Source organism: Neoarius graeffei, chromosome 23 (assembly GCF_027579695.1).
Source record: "Neoarius graeffei isolate fNeoGra1 chromosome 23, fNeoGra1.pri, whole genome shotgun sequence".
Taxonomy (NCBI): domain Eukaryota; kingdom Metazoa; phylum Chordata; class Actinopteri; order Siluriformes; family Ariidae; genus Neoarius; species Neoarius graeffei.
The window spans coordinates 56233648-56258854 of record NC_083591.1 but is presented as its reverse complement, the minus strand read 5'-3'; the positions used below and the strand labels follow the sequence as shown (position 1 = coordinate 56258854).

Sequence of the window (25207 nt, the reverse complement as noted above, 5' to 3'; positions counted from 1 at the left end):
CGGTACAGGTCCAAAATACCAGATCATGAAGTACCGGTACTGTACCGATATAAATTTACACCAAGTATCTGCTTATTTTGTGACTGAAGATGCGTAAATCCTACCACAAAGACGAAAATTTAGTACTGGAAAAGACGTAAAATGCCACGCTGAAACTTGAAATCAGAACCATCTTTGATTTGAGATCCTCTCGCCACAGTTTCATGAGACATTGCGAGAGCTTGGCTGATCCAGCGTTCTGATTGGTCAAAAAGACTCAAAAGCAGGTCAGCCATTTTTCCTTTGCTGGCATTGGCGGCCTTTGTTGCTTTGTGTAATTTTGCCGCGTAAGTTAAAGGCCGCGGACTGCGCGTAGTCTGTAGTACTCTAGTGTAGTCACTTCTCGCTGTGAGACAACTTATGACTTTTTGTCCCAAGTTAACTATAGGGTGACTGAGAAGTGAGGTAGGAAACCTGAATAAAGATACTGACAAGTTAACAGTTTATTAATGTTTCTGTCATTATTATAGAAGTTCAGAAGAATTTGTCAAATTGTTCAGGTACAGGTACGGACCTGTACCTAAACCTCTGTACCGGTACCTGATGTTACGTTTAGGTACGCAGCCCTAGTGGACGCTATGCGTAAATGTGTAATCAGTGATGTGAAGTTTTCTGGAAGGAGATGTTTATTCAACACTCATGGAGGAGTGTCCGGTGTCAGCACTTAGTAACACTTGGAGCACTGGTGGCTCGTTAATAGGGGCGATTTGGGCGATGCACTCCCAAACAGGGAGGGAGATTTTTTTTTTTTTATCTACTCCTACTACCAACAGTAATGTCATTGTCCAATCAGGCTATGGTCGCGCCTGGTGTAGCCACGACCTTTTGGGGCGATTTCTGTCAGGTTCAGATTTGCCCCAAAATCTCCCATTGACACTAATGGTACGTACGTTTTTTTTTCGAAAATCCTGCTCCCAATGCATTTTCTATTAGGTTTCATGTGCTCGCACAAGCAGCGTGCTTACATCATACGCCTGTTGCGCCGCGCAAGTGTTGCCAGATTGGTTTTAAGTGCATTTTGGCGGGTTTTGAACATAATTTTGGGCTGGAAAACGCAACTTGCGCGGGAAATGCGTGAACATTCTATGAAGAAGATGGCGGCGAGTGTTGAGTGCAACAATACCTGAAAGAAGTTCCCTTTAGTCGTCGTACCAATGAGGAGAAAATGGCAATCAAACAGCTAGGACCTCCTAGACCGAATTTAAACATCAAGCAAGTGTCTATGAAGGGGGAGAAGACCTGCTCAAGAGGTTTTAACAAGAACTGGTACCACCGGAAAACTTGGCTGGCTGGCTGTGATGTAGTCAATGCTCTCTTACCCTTGTGTTCTCTTCCACCCTGGAAGTAGCACAGCAGACGGTACAGTGATATCTGATATTTGAATTTACTAGGCAAAAGTTGTTTTTGTGTGTGTGTGTGTTTTACCAATGGCAGTTTAACATTGCCATGCTTGGAATATTTCAGTAGCCTCAAGTTCTCTCTGACTTGGTGTAAATTAAGCATGTTTTCAGTTTTTATATATTGTTCAGTATATGTGTTCATTGGAGCCAGCAGCACCTTACCTTTTTTCCAACTTGTTAAGCCAAGTTGCACTGACTACAAAACCTTGTGTAACCTTGTGTGTATATAGCTAAATAACTAAAGCCTTTTGTGTTCATTGACATGCTTGTAATACTTTAAATTTCCTTTTAAGGCATGGCTTTCTGGAGGAATTCTTGGGGGGGAAAAACTGCAGAATTTATTTAGAATTATTTGTTGTTAAAATGGTGCAATTCCATATAAAAAAAACCCCACATAATTAAGCTGCACATGTTTGTTTGATGGTTATGCTTTTCTTCATCTTTTTCAAAACTTAAATAAACACTTGTTTTGGATTTATATCCTGCCACTTTAATTGCATTCTTTAGAATTGAAGAAATTAAAATATGTTTATAATTAAGAATTTGTGTCTACTTATTATAGAATACTGGAATAATATGAGAAAATAAATGAGTAATGTAATATTAATTGATTGTGATGCCAAATGTTTTGCTTTGAAGGCTTCACAATGAATCTCTTCCTTAGTTTTAGCCTGGCAAGCCAGACTAAATGTGAATATTTGCCACTCGTAGGCAAAAATATTTTTGGCCGCTAGGCGGGTGGGTCTAGTTTACTAGGCTACCTTAGTTTGCCACCTAGTGGAGAGAAGAGATATTGTCTGTATTGATATCTGAATTTACCAGACAAAAACAAGTTCGGCCAATTGATTTGCTACCTAGGTCAATTTACTTCAGTCCTGTGGACATTTACGGTCCGTGTAGACATAACGAGGGAAAATTGCCCCCCCTGAAAAAAAATTCAGGAGCCGCCACTGACTTGGAGTTTAAACTATTATAAAAGTTTTAGTTTTCCGACATCTTCAGGAGCGAAGAGTCCTGATTTCTTCACCTCATCGATGTTCCACAGCAAAAACACACGTTTAAAAAGTATGATGTCTTTTTTTTTTAAATAATAAATACATAAATTATCTTGGCATGTGTTGTCATGCATGCAATATACACTCACCGGCCATTTTATTAGGAACACCCCGACACACACCTGCTGTTTCAGACGATCCCTTGAAAATCAAAATCATGCAGATACAAATCCAGAGCTTCAGTTAATGTTCAAATATCAGAACGGGAAAACTTGTGATCTCACGGTGAAGTGTGACTTTCTTTCACTGTGGTATGGGTGTTGGTTTGAGCCAGATGGACTGGTTTGAATATTTCAGAAACTGCGGATCTCCTGGGGTTTTCACACACAACAGTCTCACAGAATGGTGCGAAAAACAAAAAACACTGAGTGAGTGACAGTTCTGTGGCTTGAAAGTAAACAAACACCTTGTTGATGAGAGGTCAGAGGAAAATGGACAGATTTGAGGCGGCTCGGGCTGCTTTTTTTTGCCAGGAAGGATATAGTAACTCATATACAGTGGGGCAAAAAAGTATTTAGTCAGTCACCAATTGTGCAAGTTCTCCCACTTAAAAAGATGAGAGAGGCCTGTAATTTTCATCATAGGTACACTTCAACTATGAGTGACAAAATGAGAAAAAAAAATCCAGAAAATCACATTGTCTGATTTTTAAAGAATTTATTTGCAAATTATGGTGGAAAATAAGTATTTGGTCAATAACAAAAGGTCATCTCAATATTTTGTTATATACCCTTTGTTGGCAATGACAGAGGTCAAACATTTTCTCTAAGTCTTAACAAGGTTTTCACACACTGTTGCTGGTATTTTGGCCCATTCCTCCATGCAGATCTCCTCTAGAGCAGTGATGTTTTGGGGCTGTCGCTGGGCAACACCGACTTTCAACTCCCTCCAAAGATTTTCTATGGGGTTGAGATCTGGAGACTGGCTAGGCCACTCCAGGACCTTGAAATGCTTCTTACGAAGCCACTCCTTCGTTGCCCGGGCGGTGTGTTTGGGATCATTGTCATGCTGAAAGACCCAGCCACGTTTCATCTTCAATGCCCTTGCTGATGGAAGGAGGTTTTCACTCAAAATCTCACGATACATGGCCCCATTCATTCTTTCCTTTACACGGATCAGTCGTCCTGGTCCCTTTGCAGAAAAACAGCCCCAAAGCATGATGTTTCCACCCCCATGCTTCACAGTAGGTATGGTGTTCTTTGGATGCAACTCAGCATTCTTTCTCCTCCAAACACGACAAGTTGAGTTTTTACCAAAAAGTTCTATTTTGGTTTCATCTGACCATATGACATTCTCCCAATCCTCTTCTGGATCATCCAAATGCTCTCTAGCAAACTTCAGACGGGCCTGGACATGCACTGGCTTAAGCAGGGGGACACGTCTGACACTGATGGTAGCCTTTGTTACTTTGGTCCCAGCTCTCTGCAGGTCATTCACTAGGTCCCCCCATGTGGTTCTGGGATTTTTGCTCACCGTTCTTGTGATCATTTTGACCCCACGGGGTGAGATCTTGCGTGGAGCCCCAGATCGAGGGAGATTATCAGTGGTCTTGTATGTCTTCCATTTTCTAATAATTGCTCCTACAGTTGATTTCTTCACACCAAGCTGCTTACCTATTGCAGATTCAGTCTTCCCAGCCTGGTGCAGGTCTACAATTTTGTTTCTGGTGTCCTTTGACAGCCCTTTGGTCTTGGCCATAGTGGAGTTTGGAGTGTGACTGTTTGAGGTTGTGGACAGGTGTCTTTTATACTGATGAGTTCAAACAGGTGCCATTAATACAGGTAACGAGTGGAGGACAGAGGAGCCTCTTAAAGAAGTTGTTACAGGTCTGTGAGAGCCAGAAATCTTGCTTGTTTGTAGGTGACCAAATACTTATTTTACAGAGGAATTTACCAATTAATTCATTAAAAATCCTACAATGTGATTTCCTGGATTCTTTCCCCCCATTCTGTCTCTCATAGTTGAAGTGTACCTATGATGAAAATTACAGGCCTCTCTCATCTTTTTAAGTGGGAGAACTTGCACAATTGGTGGCTGACTAAATACTTTTTTGCCCCACTGTAATCACTCTTTACAACCATAGTGAGCAGAAAAGCATCTCAGCATGCAACAGAAAACAGAACATCACATTGGGTTCCAGTCCTGTAAAGAACAGGAATCTTAGAATCAACAAGTAGTTCCTGTTAAAGTGGCTGGTGGGTGAATGTAAATGTTAAAGCAGATACGCAGAACCTTTATTTTTAAATTAATTTCTGAGTGGATAGTATCTCCATCCTTGACTCTTGTATGCTGCATAAATGGGAATAAAAAATATATATTTTTGAGAGTTAAAATCGACCGCAAAGTTGTGATTGGAGCTGCCCCGCTGAGCCAGCCAGCCCTGAGCGCGTGACGTGACAGCGGGAACCGGTTTTAAGGCCGAGGCCTTTTACAGCTATAGACCAAAGTCACATCAATGAAAAATTATGGTGAAAGTAAGAAATAGCGTTACCGACTCGCTCAACTCAGACTGATTTGACTTCATTGATTGCGGGTTGACTCATTAAAACAGGATGGGTGTTATAACTTATGCAACATACATGTACATGCATGCATTTTCACTGATAAAACATAAAAGGCTCATTAAATAATCAGATGAACTGAGACAATCACATTCCGAAGTAAATTAAATAATCTTACACCGGTAACTTATACACCCAATACAAGTTACAGGTATTAATCTAAATGCAGGTAAACAACGAGTGTTGTTTTGTATCCAAATGAGAGTCGCATCTTACCCGTCTGCGTTCTCGCTTCATGAAGGCCGATCGTTTTTAAACAATCTGATTTTCAGTTCTCCGTTCATTCGCTTCTTCCACGTAAGGGCGAGATATTGCTGCTGAGGCGAGCAGATCCAGTGCAGAAATCAAACGGCTGGTCCACTCATTCTCTATTTTCACTGCTCAGCTCAGGCAATCACTAAAACCCGGGACAGGACGTCACCGGTTTTAACAACCACCGCGGGGAGGTCGCTGCCTGAGCGATAATACGTCACGTCCCGTTCCGTCCCGGGTTTTAGCAACAACCCTCGGCTCACACTGCAGGAGAACTGGTGCAACTGAACTTACTTTCCTTTTCTTATAGCTTTATTTAATTGTCGGTACCGCACCCTCTTTCAATACGGGCTTATAGCCAACACTCCTCAACAGATCAGAGGTCTCGTACGAGTCTTCAGTAAAATGCGCAGAGCAGAAGAGAGACCACTTCATAGGCGCCCAATGTGTCTGTGAACTTTTCGCAAAACGCGTCCAAATCTTTGCAGTTTGAACATTCTTGAGCCATGAATGCAACATAAATCCACCTTCTGTTGTGTTGCTGCACCAGCCAGCAACACATCTGCTTGGCATGGCGATAAATTAGCTCAAAATGGAGGATCGGAGTTGCAGTCAGCTCTGTTTTTTAGTATAGCAGAAATGGTGACGAGACCGATAGCCTTCCTGCTGTGACGTCATGGACATCAAGGTCATTCGCTCAGACCGCTACCTATAGCAATCACTTTAATCATAAAAATTACTATATTAGATTTATTGTTAACGCTTAAAACTATTCCTGAGGTCTCAAGGCATTTATAAACAAATGTGATGCCATGGTTCTGCGTATCTGCTTTAAGTTCACGTGCTCAGACTCACTGACAGGAAACTGACACTTGTGCACCATCTAGTGGAGGCTCCTGTAGAAAAGATTTCACCACCAGTTACAGTAAACTGCACTTTATTTCATCACTTCATCCAGAAATACTCGTGAGACACAGTTCACATCTTCCAACAAGGCAAAGCCCCAACCTCAGAAAATTCCCTTCAAGCAAAAACACACACAAAAACAGAAGAAGCTTTTTATTCCAACCCATGAAAGATGAAAATTAATTTTAAGTTAGCACGATGACATCACACAACATGCCTCGGTCGGATATAAACAGAGTGCATGCAGGATTTTAACAGCAAACAACTCGGAATTACCATGTGCTGGATCGTATTTACACTCCGGGTTCATGCAGAGTGAGGAGCAACAGACGATGGGCGGGGCAGTCACGTGACCGTGAGTCATCACAGCGAGTGTGTAGTACATGTGCGACAGTCAAACCAGAATCACCTGCTCGTCCGTGTAGTGTTTGTTGATGATTTGGGAAGGAAGAGAGAAAGACACCTAAAAAAATAATAATATTACACCCTTTTCTCCAAAGCTCTCAAAGGAAAACGAAAAGATCAGCAACGATCCGATTAGAATAACCAGAATATCTTACAAAACGAGAAGTAGGAAATGACTAAACGTCATCGATCAGCTGAGACACATTCAGTGTTTGATGTTTTGCCCTGAAGTGAAGTCAGGAACAACGTTTTGGGGTCGTGCTGTTACAGGAAACGCATCAACGACGAGGTGGTGTGACGACACGAAGTCACTGTTCCTCACCGACACTGGAGACTCCTTCCATATCACATGATTACATTTTTTTTTTTTTTAACCCGTTTGTGATTAGCGGAGTATTCATTGGACGAGTCGTTACTATGGAAACGATAATTATATTAGAACGAGTTCGTTAAATATAAACTGCAAGTACTGTCAGAACTGCTGGCCAATCAGAACGGAGAATTCAACGAGTACCTGCGACTGACTTATTTCTAAACTTCACCTTGTAGCTGAACGCTGGAACATTTTATTCTCTCCACATTCACTGGATGAGAAATCGCGCGCTCTGATTGGCTCCTCTAATCAGATACTAGGATATCCGCTCATATACCTACAGCGAGCAGAGAAAAACAAAATGGCAGAGCGCGTTGCTGAACCAACCGAGGACGAAATAAAAACTACTCGAAAACAAAACCCTAAAAAATGTAACAAAATATGGAATAAAAATAATTTTTTTTATTTTTCAAGAATTTATTTATTTATTATTATTGCATTTTTCACAAATTGCTCGTCATTTCACCAGTTTTACATTCTGAGCAGAAATGATTGTCAGACATTTTGTATAAAGTTTTTATTTATCGAATTTGCCCAAAAAAAAAAAAAAAGTCAGCTATCAGCTCACGCATGATTCGATTTCGTGGAATAACTGTTCAATAGAGGCGGCCATCTTCGAAAGCTGACAGTAACGTAAACATTACTTTTGCTGGACAAAATGACATCATGGAGCACGTATACAAAGACTTGTGTATGGATTTGTGGAAAGTTTTGTTAACGTCAACCTTGCAGCTTCGACGCAAAATCATGACATAAACATCAGACGCTGGACGTGTCAGCTGATGGACAAAACTGTTTTGTTTCCAGTGAATTAACCCTTTAACTGACTAAACTGAGAAGGCGTGAAGTCATACACGAGTGTGATCCTCAAATTGTTTACAGGGAGTGAAACGAAATGCTCAAGTCATGATATCATGACACAAGTGGGTGGAGTTTGTGCTCCTGAGATAACGTCTTCCTTAACGCTGGACAGATTTGAATTTGTTCCTGTCTGCGGATTTCACAATGCCATAAAGTTATATTTTTAAAATGTATTAGTACATAGGGATGCACCGATACCGATACCGAAATCGCACATCAACCCGCCATCATGATCACATACTCGGAAAAAAAACAACCAAACAAAAAAACCCCGACATATCCGATACCATATGAAAGCACGTTCGAGATTAGGAACTACAGCGTCTTCTTATCAGACAAGTACCTGACCTGAGGAAACGTCTCCGAGTTTAAACAGCGTCTTTAAAAAGGCAGGAAGTTAAACGAGCGTGTAAAGAAACTGCTGGGTGTGAGAGCAGTTCACTTCAGCGAGCACTGAGCCCCGAGACGTGAATCAAGCAACAATTCATGGAATTTTAATTCATAAATCAGGTGAGTTGTCGCTACACTTTCTGATAAACGCCATAACGTCTCAATACGAGGAAAATCTTCACTGCTAGCAGCAAAAAAAAAAAAAATAGAGCCAAAGGAAACGTTTCACGATGCTCCTGACTGATTAATGCTGATTCACTAGAACCAAAAAACGCCGACTTGTACTCCTCTTTAAAAGCGGTATCGATGCATCCCTCCCAGCACTGCACTTATTGACAGAACGTTACCAGAGGATCATGAAAGTAAAGTATTCAAGTTAGTGTCTGATGTGGAATTAAAAAAATAAATAACGACCAACGCGGCCACGCTGAGAGCTCGTCCCTTCACTGCGTCGTTAAATATTACTCCAGAAAAAGATAAACGCCGCTAAAAGCTCAACACGCACCCGTCGCCACTCGCAGTCGAGCTGAAGCCAGCTCCCCCGTGTGCGTGTCCAACATCGGTTCTGTGCTCGGTTCAGTCTGTCGAACCCGCATTTAGTTTTTGTTCTCGTCCCAAGCTGGCAGCTTTTTCACGACAGCATCGTGGTCGATGTTGACTGTCGCGAGCACGCCGCCAGGGTTCTTCTCCGAGCCCGAATAATCAATCGCCTCTCCTTTTAGTGTGGTCATGTGACCACCCAGCGCTTTCAAAATGGCGTTTCCGGCACAGATGTCCCACTTCTTAATGTAGGTCACGTGGATGTACATGTCCGCCTTCTCGTACTCCTCATCCGAGACGTCCAGCAGAGCCAGAACCTTATAACCTGAGGCACACGGAGAGATTTATTGATTTATGCAAATCAGGTTGTGAGTTCAAATCCCAGGATAAGTCATACGCAAGTAAGGAAGAATGCATTCAGTATTATGCTGTTTGAGAAAAATAATCAATCAATCAGTGTGACACACTATGAGCACCTGAGGTTGATTACTTTCCAAAGACAGCGTGTCCTGAGGTATTGAATTCCTTTTGCATCGGATTTATTATTTATCAAAGAATGACAAAAAGATGTCGTACTTTTTGCGTTTATAGCAGGGATGAGAGTGGGTGGTCATCAAAAAAGCAGAAAACAAGATGGCGCCCGAAGCCAACGGGGGGGGGGGCCTTCAAGATGCCCCCCGGAAAATTTTGAAAAATAAGGCCTTACAAACCACTTATCCTGCAATCTGAGCTGTAGTAGATAAAAAAAAAAAATTATATTTTATATATGAAAATATGTTTCAAATCAATAGAAGTATTGTTTGAATTCAAAATAAAAATCACATTCTACATTCAAGGGTATGGTTATAATTCATGATCAACAAAAACGACAAACTAAATTCACATTAAACTTAAGTTTTATTAATTAGCAAAATGTTCATATATTAAATAAAATTTTAGGGTGACTGACCTTTTCTCCCCATGTCCTCATTAGTTGCATATGATTTCTTCAAAAAGTCTTTTGAAATATTTAAGTTTTCAAAAAAAACTGTCAGCATTAATTCAGATTTACTGACTATCCATCATATACATGTTCAGCGTATTAAATCAAACGAATGCTAAGTTTATGGGATAATGTCTATGTACACTTTATACAATTATTTATAGTTCACAGTCACTTCTCATTTTCATTTGATCATTTCGACGACTTCTTCAGCTTTTTGGCCAAAGACAAGAGCTTGTCAGGCCTCTCTCTGTTTTTTTTATACCAGCATCGATTTCACGTACCTTCGCTTCGTCTCGCTTGTCAACTGTATTCGGCATTTTGAGTAAAAAAGCCGATACGAAAGAGAAACGTATTTTTGAAGCGCAGCGACGATGAACATATGCAAGTTTCGATAAAATAGAACAGATGCGAGTACTTTTGTAAGAACTGTTATGATTGGCTATCATGCTCTCGTCAGCGATGTTTGGCCAATTACATTGTAGATAATAGGGGTGGGCAAAATTATCGATACGGCGATATATCGCGATACTTTGGCCCAATCCCAATTCTAATTTCTACCCCTACCCCTCCCCCTTCCCCTTGAAACTGAGCTACAAGGGATAGGGCTTGAAATTCAACCCTTACGTATTGGGATAGCCCTTCAACGATCGCATACGTCATTGCGTACCTCCGTCAGCGTTTACGTTAGCAAAACGCGACCAAATGCGTCATTGGCTGCGACCAGCCGCTACAGTCAGAGCCAGAGGCAGAACCAGAAATCTCTGCTGGCAGGGTGCGATTTGTTAACTAACACCACTGAATGGGATATCTTTGGCGCTTCGTGCACCACATCCGACAGAATGAGGTGTCAGAACACTCATGTAAACAATAAAAGCGAGAATAACAGAACAAAACGTACGCAGTAAAGCAACCGAAAACAATACTCACTCCCAAAGCTTTTTAGCAGCAGCTTGGATTTCAGAAATCGCTGCTCATTCTCAGCTCGAAAGCGAATCAAGCGGCGTGTTTCCTCTGGTTAACAACTTAAAACACGTAAATAATGGAGAAAATACATTTATGATAATATTTCGCCGCGGGAACCGCCATCTTTCTGAAATCCGCATGAAATCTCGCTGAAATCCGCATGGCATTGTGGGAAATCACTCAAACCCCTTCGTTCGGAGTCAGCTCCAGGAAAATCTCCGTTTGGAGGGGTACAGAAGCCCTACCCCTTCCCCTACCCCTCCGCGTTAACTGGGATTGGGATACCCCTACCCCTTCACGTGAACGCGCAAAATGGAGGGTAAGGGCCAAGGGGTTGGTCCAAGGGGTGAAATGGGATTCGGCCTTTGTCTTCCGATTCAATATCGATACTCAAAATTTGAATATCGATATTTTTTCAAATAATAAATCATGTTTCAGACGGGTTGTAAATCCAGTACGACTTCCGCACCTCCGCTCCGCAAGGTGTCACTGTGCCGCTACCTTACTGCAAGGCACTCTTCGTCTTCTCTTTTTTTCCCGGTGGTTGCAGTGAGGGAAAAAAAAAAAAAAAAGCAAGCAAGCATGGCTGTTAACGTAAACCTAGAGACGCCGCCGAACTTTAAGGCAGATGTTTGGAGGCACTTTGGATTCCAAAGGAGAGAAAAAAAAAACAGTGAGCTGGACAAAGAGTACGCACTCTGCAAAACCTGTTTCGCTCCAATTAGATATTCAGGTAACACAACAAACTTGCGAACTTACTTAGCACGACACCACCCCGACATATTAGCTCAGCCGGAGCCACCGAAACCCGACCCGAAGCAAACTACACTGGACAGCGCCAAAGTCCTCCCGTCTACTTCAGTGATGTGTGACTTACTGTAACTGTGAACTTAATTTTGTCATTTAAGGCCAAAGGCAAGAAGCTGCACTTTATTTTGCATTTTCAATTTTAGTGTGTGTGAGACACTGCATTTTATTTTGAGTATTTACTCAAAGTTCAGAAGAAACGTGATTCACTGAGGTTTCAGTTCAGTTTCAGTGTGTGGACACTGACCCACACTGCACTGTGTTTCATAATTGTGCTCAGGGAGACCAAGATGCCCACTGCACTTTTCAATGTGTTCCAGACAGCGTGTTGTTCCTGCAAATATGTTGTAACTTGCGCTTGTATAGTTACAATAAAATGGCATGGATAATTAGAATTACATTGTTTTGACTCAGTCTGTCCCACGAATTATCACTATCATCTGATGTACATACAACTCGGATTTTAAGATGCATAATGCGTTTACATTTTTCAGTGAACTATGTAGAATATCGCAATATATCGCAGTATCGTATCGTGACTCAAGTATCGTGATGCGTATCGTATCGTGAGGTCCTTGGCAATACCCACCCCTAGTAGATAACACACATTCTACCGCGAGACTAAAGATGGCGAAAATGTAAACATGTAACATCATCGTAGGAATGAATTACACGCTTGAGTATCATGAAGGAACAAAAAAAAAAAAAAAAAGTATCACGAAGGAACATACCCCAACCCCCCCTCAATAAATTAAAAAAAAAAAATCTCAACAGATTTGGCATAATATAAAAAGGTTGATTTTTACTCAGAAAAAGCGGAAATCCGCCGAAAAGTGGAAAACTCTCATCCCTGCTATAGTTAATGTTGCTGAACATCCATGAAACAAGTTCAGGTCCTTGTGCATGTGTGGTTGCTATGGAAATGGTAACGGATATACAAATGAACAGATTAATATATAATATAAAAGCTGCAGTTTTGGAAAATTAAATCAACACCTCCTTTTTTCTTCTGACCAATTACGATCCAGAATCCTACAGGTCTGTAGTTAGTGGCACCCCGGTTGCCAGGACAACCGCTAAACACTGTCGAAGTATCTGCTAATTTGTAATGAAGGACTTCTTTATTTATAGTTTAAATTCTTCTTTGTTCAGTCAGTGTTGGTTTCTGTAAAGAAAATTAAAGCGTGCAGCACCTGCGCCCCCTGCTGGTATGATCTCGGTGCTGTTCCCGAACGCCTGCTGAACGAAGCCTTTCACTTTGCCCGCGTGTGAGCGCGACACGATGACCTTCGGGCCGTTGGGGTTGTAGGAGTTTCGTGGCGCCACGTTTGCTCCTCCACCCACCATCGCCCAGGCTGAGGGAACCAAGAGGAACCAGAAGAACAGGTTGGAACAGGACTGAGTATTTCCTCTTCAGGTAAATTCTCACACACACACACAAATACACACCTGTGAACCTGGTGAAAGGTTTGTGGATCACACCGACAACGGGTTCTCCATTCACAGCCACACACACCATGGTGGTGACGTACTTCAACAGGTTTTCTGTTGGAACAATGAAGAAGAACTCTTTTAAACATTTCCATAAAGAAGGAATCTTATTCTTGGGTTTTGATTTAAAAAGTTCATAATGTTTTTAAGAGCAGTCCTTTCAAGGAAATCACCTCCAACTTTTAAGACTAAAAACAAATAAAGATTTATAAAAACTTACTACAACCCAGGAATTTGAGGGGGCGGAGCTTAAACAAGACATTTGATATAATATGTGCTACAAGTTTTAAAATCGATGAACTTGACTTAGACATGGAATTGACAATTTGCCTACAGGTGCGACTACATCTAAATTCCATGCACCTGTGTACTCCTGTGTGGCGTCCAGCGGGTCGATCCACACCGTCACGCTCTCCGCAGGCACCACCTTCCCCTCTGGGATTTTGCTCAGGACCTCGTCCGGGATGTTACGCGTCCATACGGTGGCTTCGCCGTCTGCGTTATCATGTTCCTCAGAGTTCACCTGACAAACAGACACGAAGCATATTCACAATTCAGGACTCTGATTGGTCAGAAGGTGTTGATTCATTTTCTATAACCGGCAGCAGCACCGACTGTAGGGCAAAACAGGTTTATATTAAATGTGCATGTTCAAAAAAAACCACGCAATCGTTTATATGGGAGTGAAGCTTCGTGAACATTTCAGGAAGGAGTCTCCAGTGTCGGCATTTTGTAAAGCTGTAACTAAATTGTCACTTTTTATCCGTTAATATGTTTTCGAACATCCATGAAACATGTTCACTGATATTATAGCAGCTATAAACGCTCAACCCATCACCAGGCTTTCTTTAGACGTTAACAAGACAAAAACAGTTTGCGATGCGACCGGAAACGCTACAAAGTAGGGCTGCAACGATTCACCACAGTGCACTGAAAATCGAGTTCGTACCTGCCGTACTGATTATCGATCCATGTAGATGTATTTTCGGTTCGATTCGGCGACATTTTTTTATTTCAATTTTTACTGATTAATAAACGCGCTTTTACCGCGTAACCATTACGCTTACATTGTTAAACCGATGCTAGAAAGCGATCGGCCGGAATAGAGCACAGCTTTGCTTCTAAATAAAACGTGCAATTTGATTGGTTTGGGTCCTTGCTCTTGTCCAATCAGAGTAGCCGACACTTTACATGGCAACGCCGTTTCTGGGCACCAAAATGGCAGAAGCCAAGCTTAAAGATCCTTTGTCTCATCTTAAATTGAAAGTTTGGCTATGTTTTGGGTTTCGAGAAGACACAAAGGACACGGCAACGTGCCGCACGTGTTATGTTGATGTGAAGTATAACGGAGGGTCGACTACAAACCTCACAAATCATTTAAAACGAAAACGCAACGCGGATGTAAATGAAGTAAACGCGGCCGAATTGAAACCCGAAAGTAGTAAAACCAGGTCCGCGGGGACGGTTAAAACTGACTGATGGGGTGTTGTGGCTCAGGTGGCTAAGGCGCCATACCATAAATCCGGGGACCCGGGTTCGATTCCGACCCGAGGTCATTTCCCGATCCCTCCCCGTCTCTCTCTCCCACTCATTTCCTGTCCTATCTCTACACTGTCCTATCCAATAAAGGTGCAAAAAGCCCAAAAAAAATCTTTAAAAAAAAACTGACTGATGTTGTCAACAGACAAAAACTGAATGAAACTAGAAATAAAACTATTTTGAAGGCTGTTGGTGGCTACCTCGCCGGCGACATGCGACCATACTCTACCGTACAGAACGATGGGTTTAAAAACATGATAAATGTCCTTAAGCCAACATATTCCATTCCTAATAGGACATACTTCAGTAAATGCTCAGGAATTCATCAATTCAAGTTGCCAAAATATCCTTATTTTATATATTTTAAGCATTTTACACTTACATATGGTAGCCTGTTCCCTAGTCAGCATTTGGAAAGTTTTCATCTTTCCGGACAAATTTCAATGGGATTTTGTTATTTAAACAGAAGTTTAAAATCTGAGGTTTGTCTGTGCTTTAGATTTAGTTGCAGAATCAAATCGAAATCAATTTAATTGAAGGGTCTGAATTGTATCGAATCGGTGTCTTAGCGGATCGTCGCAGCCCTACTACAAAGCGGAAAGTAAACTCGTCTGTCTTGAAGATGATGCCGGAAAACTTCTTTCCTGGTTCAAAGTGCTGACACTGGAGACTCCTTCCATAACCGAGGGTGATGTGGAATGAACGCTGGATGGATCAGACAAGTCCCTGGGAAACAGTTACACACACAACTACTGACTTTGTTTATCTATTACTGCTCTTTATAGTATTTTTATATGTCAAAACATCTTTATTTTTGAGTGGCACGGTGGTGTAGCGGTTAGCACGGTTGCCTCACGGCAAGAAGGTTCTGGGTTTGAGCCCAACAGCTGGTGGAGGTCTTTCTGTGCGGAGTTTGCATGTTCTCCCCGTGTCTGTGTGGGTTTCCCCCACTGGCCAAAGATATGGGGTTAGGTTAATATGAAAGAACTTTATTCATCACATACTTGCGAAATTAACCCATCTGAAGCTATGAGGGGCCGCATAAGACTTTATCTATTCTGACCCTCTCACATACATATATTCTCCTCTTACATACATATATTCTCCTCTCATCTACATCTATTGTCCTCTACGTAGATTCTGCATCCATTCTCCTCAACTGGACTGACTGATGCCAAAGGCCAAGTTTACATTAGACCGTATCTGTCTCGTTTTCTTCGCGGATGCACTGTCCGTTTACATTAAACCGCCTGGAAACGCCGGGAAACGGGAATCCGCCAGCGTCCACGTATTCAATCCAGATCGTGTCTGGTCCGGTGCTGTGTAAACATTGAGAATACGCGGATACGCTGTGCTGAGCTCTAGCTGGCGTCGTCATTGGACAACGTCACTGTGACATCCACCTTCCTGATTCGCTGGCGTTGGTCATGTGACGCGACTGCTGAAAAACGGCGCGGACTTCCGCCTTGTATCACCTTTCATTAAAGAGTATAAAAGTATGAAAATACTGCAAATACTGATGCAAATACTGCCCATTGTGTAGTTATGATTGTCTTTAGGCTTGCCATCCTTCCACTTGCAAGTGGTAAGTGATATGCGCTGGGATCACACACACAGCGGCTCAGCCCCGAATCACTGCTCGTGCGCTTCACTCGTGCGCTCTGTGAGCTGCGCAGGGCCGGAGTGCGCACCCTCCAGAGGGCACTCGCTGTTCAGGGCGGAGTGATTTGGAGCGCAGGATGCCTGCGGAGCCGAGCGTATCCGTGTATTGGTGTTGCTGTGTGCACGCGAATCGCTTTTAAAAACGTTAATCTGATGATCCGCTGATACGGTCTAATGTAAACATGGGCAAAGTCTAAAGCCAAGCCTTGCACATTTACAGTGGCGCCTCACCCCACGTTCCTTTGTATTGTTTATCACTAGGCATTTGCATTCCTGTTTATTTTGAAGACAGTCCACCTGTCTGCATTGGAGACTGAGCAGCTTTTAATCTCAGGCTAAAGTCAGCTGTATTGCTGTATCCCTATTTCTCCTCCCTCCTTTTCCCTTTCCTTTATTTCTTTCAGGCAAAGCGCCTCTTTATCTCTCTCTGTATTGTAGTGTTGCACAGCTGTTCTGAACAGGGAAGTCCATGTCAATAAGTTTCACATTGTGCAGTAATGTACAGTATGGTAAGCATGCTAATTATCGGTTAAGCTAGGCTATTTTAATACCAGCCTCACTGTGCGTTTTGCCTAATCAAGTGAGAACATCATAAAGCAGCATAGCTACAGTATGGCCTTCAGATAAGTTGTTGGAACAGTTTCTAAGGTAGCATTGTAGGCCAATTTAGGCCGGGTTAATAAACAGAGGACTGGCATGACTTTTTGTAATACAACGATGCGGCACCTCTTTCTAGACAACAACAATAATAGAGGGTGACTGACTCCAGGTTGGAGTCTGGCCTGGGACATTTCCCGACCCTACACTATCTCTCTCTCCCCGTCATCTCCCTCTAGGCTACCCTCTCTCACTGTCCCTTTTCTGTCCTCCTGTCATGATCTCTGGAGAAAATCTTTAGATTTTTTTCAATAATAGTAATTTAGTCAAAATATAGCCTATTTACATTTTATTTTTATTTATAGTTATTAGGCCTATCAAGTACAAACATTCAAGCCAAACCAACAATAGGGTTCCCTAAAATTATATAGGTCTATATATCTATATATCGAGGGTTTGGAGCCAGAGGGAAGTAATGGCCCTTTTCCACTACCCTTTTTCAGCTCACTTCAGCTCGCTTCAGCTCACTTCAGCCCGACACAGCTCGCGTTTCGACTACCAAAAACCAGCACGACTCAGCTCGTTTCAGCCCTGCTTAGCCCCTAAAACTCGCACCGTTTTGGAGTGGGGCTGAAGCGAGCCAAACCGTGCCGACTGAGGTTGGGGGCGTGAGCAGACACTCCCCTGTGCACTGATTGGTGAGGAGGCGTGTCCTCACATGCCCACACACGCCCCGCGAGCGCGCTGGGATCTGTAAACACCGCAAACCCGGAAGGAGAATAATTATGAATTACGAGAATTTCTGAAGCCTTATGCGCCTCGCCTCATCTATACGCTCTTGCCAGTATCTGTCCGCGTTGTCGGTGACAACAAGCCACAGCACCAAGACCAGCAACACTAACGACTCCATGTCCTCCATGTTTATTGTTTACTATTCGGGTCGTGAGACTACCGCTTAAAAGATCACTGAATCAGTGACATACAGAGCATCGTGGACGAGTTCGCGGAGCACAAGGCTCGTCGTATGCCCTTCAAATAATGCGCGCAGTAGGGTATTGATGTTTTATTATGAGCCACGTACAGTATGTCGCCTAATGTTTTTTTGTTTGAGTTACATGTTCGTTTGAAGGACTTAATGTACAAAATAACATAGTTGCACCCCGTAGTGTTGAAATTGGTAAACACAGTGCATTCAGTGAGGTTTGCACCGCCCTCCTTTTATTTCTGACTCTTCCTGTCAGCGTTGCAACCTCTGAGCGCTCATTCGTATGCCCTTCAAATAATGTGCGCAGTATAGGCTATTGATGTTTTATTATGAGCCATGTACAGTATCCTAATGTTTTTTGTTTCTGAGTTACATGTTCGTTTGAAGGACTTGATGTACTAAATAACATAGTTGCACCCGGTAGTGTTGAAATTGGTAAACACCGCAGTTGCGGACATTTTGTAGCCTAAAATGATGTTATGATAAGCTTTAATAAAGGGCCCGGTCATTTGCCCCGCCCCCGGCCCGGCTCTGACTTGTTCCGCCACTGTCACTGATGTCACTGTTTGCGCTGCTTAACGACATCACGTGACGTCCACCCACTTTCGCTAACTCCACCCAATGTGTCCACCCACTTCCAGCCAGCACGGTTCAGCGCGGTTGTAGTCGAAATGCAACTCCAACAGCCCCGCTCAGCTCGACTCAGCTCGACTCGGCACGGCTCAGCCGCGTTTGTAGTGGAAAAGCGGCATAAGTGGCATTTTTGGTGAAAATGAGTTCTATATATCAAATGAAAGGTCTTGATGAGCTCTATCTAACTGTACCGAAAAGACACATGAGAAATCAACCTATATTGAATAAAACAAAACAACAAAGACCTTACTCAGAAGTGGGCATCGGTGTTGGAGCTAAAAGGGCGCATTTACACCTATGGCTTAGATAGGCTTAGAAGGCCTAGCTTAAGTGAAGTCATAAGATAACTGAAATTGAACTGCTTGAAAGTACAGCAGATGTTAAACTGTTCAAGTGTTTGAAATGAAAGACATACGCTGTGTGCACAATTATTAGGCAAGTGAGTACTCTGACCCTACCATTATTTCTATGCATGTTTTCCAACCGCAAGCTAGATACACTTGAATGCTAATTGGATTTAAGCATTCTCAGGTGGTATTTATTTGTGTAATGAGGGAGGGTGTGACCTAAAGTCATTAATACCCTATATTAAGGTGTGCATAATTATTAGGCAGCTTCTTTATCTCAGGCAAAATGGGCCAAAAAAGAGATTTAACAGACACTGAAAAGACAAAAATTATAAAATGCCTATCAGAGGGATGCAGCACTCTTGAAATAGCTAAGCTATAGAAATGTGAGCACAGAACAATCAAACGTTTTGTTGCAAATAGTCAACAGGGTCGCAAAAAATGTGTGGAGAAGAAAAGACACAAATTAACCGCAAAAGACTTGAGAAGGATTAAACATGAAGCTACCAGGAACCCATTATCCTCCAGTGCCACAATATTCTAGAACTGCAACCGACCTGGAGTGTCCAGAAGGACAAGGTGTTCGGTGCTCAGAGACATGGCCAAGGTAAGGAAGGCTGAAACACGACCACCACTAAACAAGACTCACAAGTTGAAATGTCAAGATTGGGCCAAGAAATATCTGAAGACAGATTTTCCAAAGGTTTTATGGATGGATGAAATGAGAGTGACTCTGGATAGACCAGATGGATGGGCCCATAGCTGGATAACTAATGGACACAGGGCACTTTGACTCAGACACCAGCAAGGTGGTGGAGGGGTAATGGCATGGGCTGCTATTATTAAGGATGAGCTAGTTTGACCATTTCAGGTTGAAGATGGACTTAACATCAACTCCCAAACCTACTGCCAGTTTCTAAAAGATACATTCTTCAAGCAGTGGTATGGGAAGAAGTCTGCATCATTCAAGAAGGCCATGATTGTTATGTAGAACAATGCACCATCACATGCACCCAAGTACTCCACTGCTTGGCGAGCCCACAAAGGCCTTAAAGATGACAAAGTAATGACATGGCCCCCTTCCTCACCTGACTTAAACCCTATTGAGTACTTGTGGCCCCTTCTTAAGCATGAGATTTACAGCGAGGGAAGACAATACACCACTCTGAATAGCATTTGGGAGGCCGTGGTTGCTCCTGCACAAAAAGTTGATCGTCAACAAATCAAAAAATTAACAGACTGGATGGAAGGCTCATGGCGGTTATTCAAAAGAAGGGTGGCTATATTGGTCACTGAATATTCTTGAAATGCTAGAAGTGTTTATTTGTTAATTCTGAGTTGTTTATTTGTTACACTGAAAATTAAAATAAACAAGTGAGATGGGAAACTTTAAGCTTTTCATTTAGTTGCATAATAATTCTGCACACTAAATGTTGCCTAATAATTCTGCACACTTGTATATTCCCCTGAGAAGGCCTAAACTCCCCTTTCCTTTGTTAATCATTCTGGTTTTAGGTTTATTAACAATTTGGATTGACTGAGAGCACTGTATTTGTTCAACGATAAAATTAATCATCAGGAATACAACTTGCCTAATAATTGTGCACACAGTGTAAATGTGAAGTCATAAATGAGAACGGAGCAAAGGGATGCGAAAAGGGGGATGAGAATTGAATTGTGTACTTGTATAGGAAGGAAATGGCCAGGCTACATTGCAATTAAACTAAATAGAGAAGTGGAGAGACCAACACATCAGAATGTGTTTGTTGTATACAGTATTTGAAATAAAATGAAAAAAAAAAAACAAAACTTGTTAATCACATTGTTTTTAACCAAGGATGAGCAGATACGCCCATCTTCCTTTCAAAACATTAGAAATGTTTGGTGCCCAAAAGGCGCATCCTATCTTTTTTGCCATATTTTTAAGATTTTTGAATATGTTCAATATGTTAATATCATATTTTTATTTAATGACTACCTCATTTAAGTATGTTTATGGCTATAATGTTGTGGTTAAAGGTAAATAAATTTTGTTGATTAAAGGGTGGTCAAAATTTTGTTTTGGCTCTCCTGTAAAGTTGGTCAAATGTGACTTACGCCCCTCTGGCTCCAAACCCTCGATATAATTATGTAATTTTATATGTACGTATGTGACAGGAGAATATGCCTATGTGAGAGGACAATGTATGCATGCGAGAGGACGATGTATGCATGTGAGAGTGAGAATGTGAGAGAGCGAGTATATATGTATGTAAAAGGGCCAGTATGGATAATGTCTTGTATGGCCCCTCATATGAAGCAGTGAACACGCGCACACACACCCAGAGCAGTGGGCAGCCATGCTAACAGCGCCTGGGGAGTTCGGTGCCTCGCTCAAGGGCCCCTCAGCCCAAAGCCGTCCTATGTTAGGCTAACCGCATGTCTTTGGACTGTGGAGGAAACCGGAGCACCCAGAGGAAACCCACGCAGACACGGGGAGAACATGCAAACTCCACACAGAAAAGCCTTCGAACCCAGAACCTTCTTGTTGTGAGGCGACCGTGCCAGCAGGTTAATATGGGACGGCCTTGGGCTGAGGGGCCCTTGAGCGAGGCACCCAAGTCCTCACTGATCCCCAGGCGGCAGCAGCATGTCAGCAATTTCTGTGTGTGTTCACTGCTTCACAAGTGTGTGATGAATAAAGCTGTGCTTTCTTTCTTTGAACGACCTCTAAGGCCTGGGTTCAGTGATGTTCCTGAAACTCACCTGGATGTAAGGATATGTGTTTTTGATCAGGTAGTACATTTTCCTGTGCGAGTTTAAATCCCCCAGGGTGAGCTTCTCCAAGGCTCCTTCTTTGGTCTTGCCCTTGGATTTTTCCTCCAGCGTGTCCTCCATGCGGATGCGCTTCACCTCCCAGCCTCCCTGCACCGCAGCCTCCATGGACAAGGCCAGGAGGTCCCTCAGGTCCACCGTCTTCTTCTGCCTCAGAGCGGGCAGCCTGCTGGACAGGACCCCGGAGTAGAGGTGGTAGAGGAGGCCGAGGCCGAGCAGGCAGAACACCGCCACTCCGAGCGGGGACAGCCGGATCCCCATGGGCGCCATGGCCGCAGCTGGAGCTGGAGCTCACCGCCGCTAGGAGCCTGAAGACCAGCTGGTGTTTATCGGTACCGTGATAAAAAAATAAATAAATAAAACCCCGGAGTGTTTGTTAGCTTTTCACTTCCGCCTCCATCTCCTCTGGGTTTATAACCGGGCACTGGATTCCGCACACCGCTAATGAAGCGGCACCGGGTTCGGCTAAACAGAACAAACTCGGAACCCCTTTTCTCTTTCTCTCAGCTCGTCTTTAAACACCACACGAGCAGATCTCACACAAACACTGTTTCCTCCACGTCTACGGTCGGATTAACACATAACACAACACTCACTTCCGGGTTTGACCCGGAAGTAAGTAATAACATTTTCACGTTCACACTGTTCCCCGCGCCCCCTAGCGGCCAGCTCACTTCATTTTAATAAAAACAGTGGTGCTTGAAAGTTTGTGAACCCTTTAGAATTTTCTACCGTATATGTCTGTATAACTGACCAAAAACATCATCAGAGTTTCTCACACAAGTCCTAAAAGTAGATAAAGAGAACCCAGTTAAACCAATGAGACAAAAATATTATACTTGGTCATTTATTTATTTATTTATTTATTTATATTGTTTGAGTGGGCGGCACGGTGGCGTAGTGGTTAGCGCTGTCGCCTCACAGCAAGAAGGTCCTGGGTTCGAGCCCCGTGGCCGGCGAGGGCCTTTCTGTGTGGAGTTTGCATGTTCTCCCCGTGTCCGCGTGGGTTTCCTCCGGGTGCTCCGGTTTCCCCCACAGTCCAAAGACATGCAGGTTAGGTTAACTGGTGACTCTAAATTGAGCGTAGGTGTGAATGTGAGTGTGAATGGTTGTCTGTGTCTATGTGTCGGCCCTGTGATGACCTGGCGACTTGTCCAGGGTGTACCCCGCCTTTCGCCCGTAGTCAGCTGGGATAGGCTCCAGCTTGCCTGCGACCCTGTAGAACAGGATAAAGCGGCTACAGATAATGAGATGAGATGAGATATTGAGTGTTTAGTCTATGTCTAGTTCCTATCTAGAGTGTTTATACTGTTTGTTTGTTTTTTTCAATTATTCTATTTTTATTTATTGCATTGCCTGTTTGCACCGTGGGTCAGAGAGGACTGAAATTTCATCTGTGCTGTATGTCGAGCATGTATAGCATATTTGACAATAAAGTTGACTTGACTTGACTTATTTATTCAGGAAAATAATCCAATGTTGCACATCTGTGAGAGGCAAAAGTATGTGACCCCCTTGTGCAGCAATAACTGCAGCTAAACGTTTGCGGTAACTGTTGATCAGTCCTGCACACCGGCTTGGAGGAATTTTAGCCCATTCCTCCGTACAGAACAGCTTCAACTCTGGGATGTTGGTGGGCTTCCTGACATGAACTGCTCGCTTCAGGTCCTTCCACAACATTTCCATTGGATTAAGGTCAGGACTTTGACTTGGCCATTCCAAAACATTAACTTTATTCTTCTTTAACCATTCTTTGGTAAAACGACTTGTGTGCTTGGGGTCGTTGTCTTGCTGCATGACCCACCTTCTCTTGAGATTCAGTTCATGGACAGATGTCCTGACATTTTCCTTTAGAATTCACTGGTATAATTCAGAATTCATTGTTCCATCGATGATGGCAAGCTGTCCTGGCCCAGATGCAGCAAAACAGGCCCAAACCATGATACTACCACCACCATGTTTCACAGATGGGATAAGGTTCTTATGCTGGAATGCAGTGTTTTCCTTTCTACAAACATAACGCTTCTCATTTAAACCAAAAATTTCTATTTTGGTCTCATCCGTCCACAAAACATTTTTCCAATAGCCTTCTGGCTTGTCCACATGATCTTTAGCAAACTGCAGACAAGCAGCAATGGTTTTTTTGGAGAGCAGTGGCTTTCTCCTTGCAACCCTGCCATGCACACCATTTGTTGTTCAGTGTTCTTCTGATGGTGGACTCATGAACATTAACATTAGCCAATGTGAGAGAGGCCTTCAGTTGCTTAGAAGTTACCCTGGGGTCCTTTGTGACCTCGCTGACTATTACACACCTTGCTCTTGGAGTGATCTTTGTTGGTCGACCACTCCTGGGGAGGGTAACAATGGTCTTGAATTTCCTCCATTTGTACACAATCTGTCTGACTGTGGATTGGTGGAGTCCAAACTCTTTAGAGATGGTTTTGTAACCTTTTCCAGCCTGATGAGCATCAACAACGCTTTTTCTGAGGTCCTCAGAAATCTCCTTTGTTTGTGCCATGATACACTTCCACAAACATGTGTTGTGAAGATCAGACTTTGATAGATCCCTGTTCTTTAAATAAAACAGGGTGCCCACTCACACCTGATTACCATCCCATTGATTGAAAACACCTGACTCTAATTTCACCTTCAAATTAACTGCTAATCCTAGAGGGTCACATACTTTTGCCACTCACAGATATGTAATATTGGATCATTTTCCTCAATAAATAAATGACCAAGTATAATATTTTTGTCTCATTTGTTTAACTGGGTTCTCTTTATCTACTTTTAGGACTTGTGTGAAAATCTGATGATGTTTTAGGTCATATTTATGCAGAAATATAGAACATTCTAAAGGGTTCACAAACTTTCAAGCACCACTGTATATTCTTATTGCTTAAAGCGAGTCTGCGTTTCGATTTCATAAAATCGGTGAAATTTAGTCATTTAACTTTTAAAAAAATTTTTTTAAATCAGAGGAGTTTGCGTGTCATGGATTTTCAGGCACGTGAAACACACAAACTGAGATTATACTCTACACTACATAGCCAAAAGTATGTGCACCCCTGACCATCACACCGACACTGCATGTAGTTTTTCCCCAAACTCATCTCATCTCATTATCTCTAGCCGCTTTATCCTTCTACAGGGTCACAGGCAAGCTGGATCCTATCCCAGCTGACTACGGGCGAAAGGCGGGGTACACCCTGGACAAGTCGCCAGGTCATCACAGGGCTGACACATAGACACAGACAACCATTCACACTCACATTCACACCTACGCTCAATTTAGAGTCACCAGTTAACCTAACCTGCATGTCTTTGGACTGTGGGGGAAACCGGAGCACCCGGAGGAAACCCACGCGGACACTGGGAGAACATGCAAACTCCGCACAGAAAGGCCCTCGCCGGCCACGGGGCTCGAACCCGGACCTTCTTGCTGTGAGGCGACAGCGCTAACCACTACACCACCGTGCCGCCCTTTCCCCAAACTGTTCCCACAAAATTGTATAGAACATCTGTATTCTGTAGCTTTACAATTTCTCTTCACTGGAATAACTAAGGGACGCAAACCTCTTTCAATGTCACATCACGATCCT

The 25207-nt window shown here is 42.9% G+C and overlaps 1 protein-coding gene across 2 annotated transcripts; it reads right to left on the bottom strand.

Annotated features, from left to right (window-relative positions):
• Positions 1-6227: 6227 nt before the first annotated feature.
• bpnt2 (3'(2'), 5'-bisphosphate nucleotidase 2) lies at positions 6228-22208 on the bottom strand. 2 transcript variants are annotated; one of them, XR_009651349.1, is made up of 6 exons: positions 21537-22208; positions 13392-13551; positions 12987-13082; positions 12731-12892; positions 6490-9107; positions 6228-6328 (listed from the first exon to the last, which is right to left on the bottom strand). XR_009651349.1 is itself a non-coding variant. In XM_060906474.1 (5 exons), exons 1-5 carry the CDS (start codon positions 21873-21875, stop codon positions 8839-8841), a joined length of 1026 nt encoding a protein of 341 aa, XP_060762457.1. In that variant the 5' UTR covers positions 21876-22208; the 3' UTR covers positions 6228-8838. The 2 variants fall into 2 exon arrangements, 1 of the variants encoding a protein (XP_060762457.1); XM_060906474.1 differs by having other exon boundaries at positions 6228-9107.
• Positions 22209-25207: the final 2999 nt, after the last annotated feature.